Source organism: Eimeria necatrix, genomic scaffold (genome assembly GCF_000499385.1).
Source record: "Eimeria necatrix Houghton genomic scaffold, Enh_scaff225, whole genome shotgun sequence".
Lineage (NCBI taxonomy): Eukaryota > Apicomplexa > Conoidasida > Eucoccidiorida > Eimeriidae > Eimeria > Eimeria necatrix.
Genome location: NW_013655168.1, coordinates 46,032 through 48,531, shown reverse-complemented (window position 1 = coordinate 48,531; position 2,500 = coordinate 46,032). Strand labels below are relative to the sequence as shown.

Below are 2,500 nucleotides of genomic sequence, written 5' to 3'. Positions count from 1 at the left end.
CTGCTGCTGCTGCTGCTGCTGCTGCTGCTGCTGCTGCTAGCTCCCTCTTCTTCTTCATCTTCTTCATCTTCTTCGTCTTCTTCTTCTTCATCATCTTCATCTTCATCTTCATCTTCATCTTCATCTTCTTCTTCATCATCTTCATCTTCATATTCATCTTCATCATATTCATCTTCATCTTCATCTTCTTCATCTTCTTCTTCTTCTTCTTCTTCTTCTTCTTCTTCTTCTTCTTCTGTGTCTTCTGCTGCTGCTGCTGCTTCTTCTGTGTCTTCTGCTGCTGCTGCTTCTTCTTCTGTGTCTTTTGCTGCTGCTTCTGCTCCGGCAGCATCTTCCGCTGCCGCAGCAGCTGCAGCAGGAGCAGGAGCTGCAGCAGCTGCAGCAGGAGCGGGGGCTGCAGCAGCTGCAGCAGGAGCGGGGGCTGCAGCAGCTGCAGCAGGAATAGGAGCTGCAGCAGCTGCAGCAGCAGGAGTAGGAGCTGCAGCAGCTGCAGCAGGAGTAGGAGCTGCAGCAGCAGGAGCAGGAGGTGCAACAGCTGCAGCAGGAACAGGGGCTGCAGCAGGAGCAGCAGCAGCAGCTGCTGCAGCAGAAACAGGAGCAGCGGCTGCAGCAGGAAGAGGAGCTGCAGCAGCTGCAGCAGGAGTAGGAGCTGCAGCAGCTGCAGCAGGACTAGGAACAGCAGCTAGCGCAGGAATAGGAGCAGCAGCTGCCTCAGGGGGAGCAGCAGCAGCAGCAGCAGCTGCTGCAGCAGGAGTAGCAGCAGCTGCTTCAGAAGAAAGGGAAACAACAAGTGCAGCAGGAAGAGGAGCAGCAGCATCCACTGCAGCAGCAGGAGGAGCAGCAGCATCCACTGCAGCAGCAGGAGGAGCAGCAGCATCCACTGCAGCAGCAAGAGGAGTAGCAGCATCCACTGCAGCAGGAAGAGGCGCAGCAGCATCCACTGCAGCAGCAGGAGGAGCAGCAGCATCCACTGCAGCAGGAAGAGGAGCTGCTGCACCCACTGCAGCAGCGAGAGGAGCAGCAGCATCCTCTGCAGCAGCAAGAGGAGCAGAAGCTGCTGCTGCTGCTGCTGCAGGAAGAGGAGCAGCCGCAGCAGCAGCAGCAGCAGCTGCTGCTGCTGCTGCAGGGATCGGTGCTGCGCTCATGTATGCTGAGGGCTCCGCGCCTCCAGTTGCCGCCTCCATCTCGCCGCCGCTGCTGCTGCTGCCGCTGCTGCTGCTGCTGCTGCTGCTGCTGCTGCTGCTGCTGCTGCTCACTTGAGAGTCTTCCAAGTAGCGGGTCTCTTGAAGGGAAAACTCATTTGTTTTATTTTCATTTAATTCCGAAAGGTCAAAAGTGTCTTCTAAAGGAAGAACCGAATCTGCTGCAGCTGCTGCCCACTCTTCACTCCAGCTCAGAGGCGGCTCTGCTGCTGCTGCTTCGAGTTCTGCTGCTGCTGCTGCTGCTGCTGCTGCTTCTAGTTCTGCTGCAGCAGCTGCTGCTGCTATTTCCGCTGCTGCTATTTCTGCTGCAGTTGCTGCCGTCGCTGTTTCCGCTGCCGCCGCTGTGATTTCTGCCGCTGCTGCTTCCACTTCCGCTGCTGCTGCTGCCGCTTCCACTTCTGCTGCTGCTGCTGCTGCTGCTGCTGCTTCCACTTCTGCTGCTGCTGCTGCTGCGCTAAGAGCAGCAGCAAAGAAGACGAGAAGAAGCAACGGAAGGAACCTGAGGGTCGCCTGCTCGGCGGCGCCGAGCCGGTCTTTGAATTTCATCTTTTGGGGGAAACAACTTCGAAAAAAAGGAAAAAAAAAGAAAAAAAAAGAAAATAAAAGAAAATAAAAAGAAAATAAAAGAAAATAAAAGAAAATAATGGAAAATAATTAAAGTTTGGAGTTAATTTCTCCTCAACTTTCCTCCAAGTTCGCTTCAAGTCGCCTTCCGCCAAGTGCTGCTGCTGCGGCGCCTTGGGGGAGTTGAGCAGCAAAAGCGGAAAAAAGAAAATAAATAAATAAAATTCTGCAAATTAAATTCAATTGGGAGAAAAGTTTGAGTTTTTAGCCCAAGACGCAGCTCACTTGCCTTCCTGCTGCTGCTGCTGCTGCTGCAGCAGCAGCAGCAGCAGCAGCAGCAGCAGCAGCAGCAGCGGCGCGTGGCAGGTGACCATTGGTGCAGTGCAGCGCCAACTGTTCGGAGCTGCTTTGAATGGACCAGTGGACCATTTTTGTTTTTGAATTAATTTGAAGTTTTGAAATTACTTTTAAATTAATTTAAAATTACTTTTAAATTAATTTAAAATTACTTTCAATTAATTCGAAGTTTCAAAAGAAGAAAAGTCTTCAGTGGGACTTCCCGCCGTCATTTGAATTTGCGGAGTTGAAAACTGAAAAAGAAATTAAAATTAATTTCAAAATATTTTTATTTATTTTATTTTCAAAATTTATTTTTTTATTTCAAAAAGTATTTCAAACCTTCCCAGCTTTCCGCCAAGGTCACCCACTCCGTGCAAGTTCGCTGCTGCTGCTGC

The 2,500-nt window shown here is 51.2% G+C and overlaps 1 protein-coding gene across 1 annotated transcript in view; it reads right to left on the bottom strand.

The window, feature by feature from the left end:
* Nucleotides 1-1,748, bottom strand: part of ENH_00030920 (hypothetical protein, conserved) — a gene marked incomplete at both ends in the record, with an annotated part of 2,757 nt that extends 1,009 nt beyond the window's left edge. Inside the window, one exon of the mRNA XM_013584888.1 lies at nt 1-1,748. This exon is cut by the window's left edge and continues 1,009 nt beyond it. Coding sequence (XP_013440342.1) covers nt 1-1,748 — 1,748 coding nt within the window.
* Nucleotides 1,749-2,500: the final 752 nt, after the last annotated feature.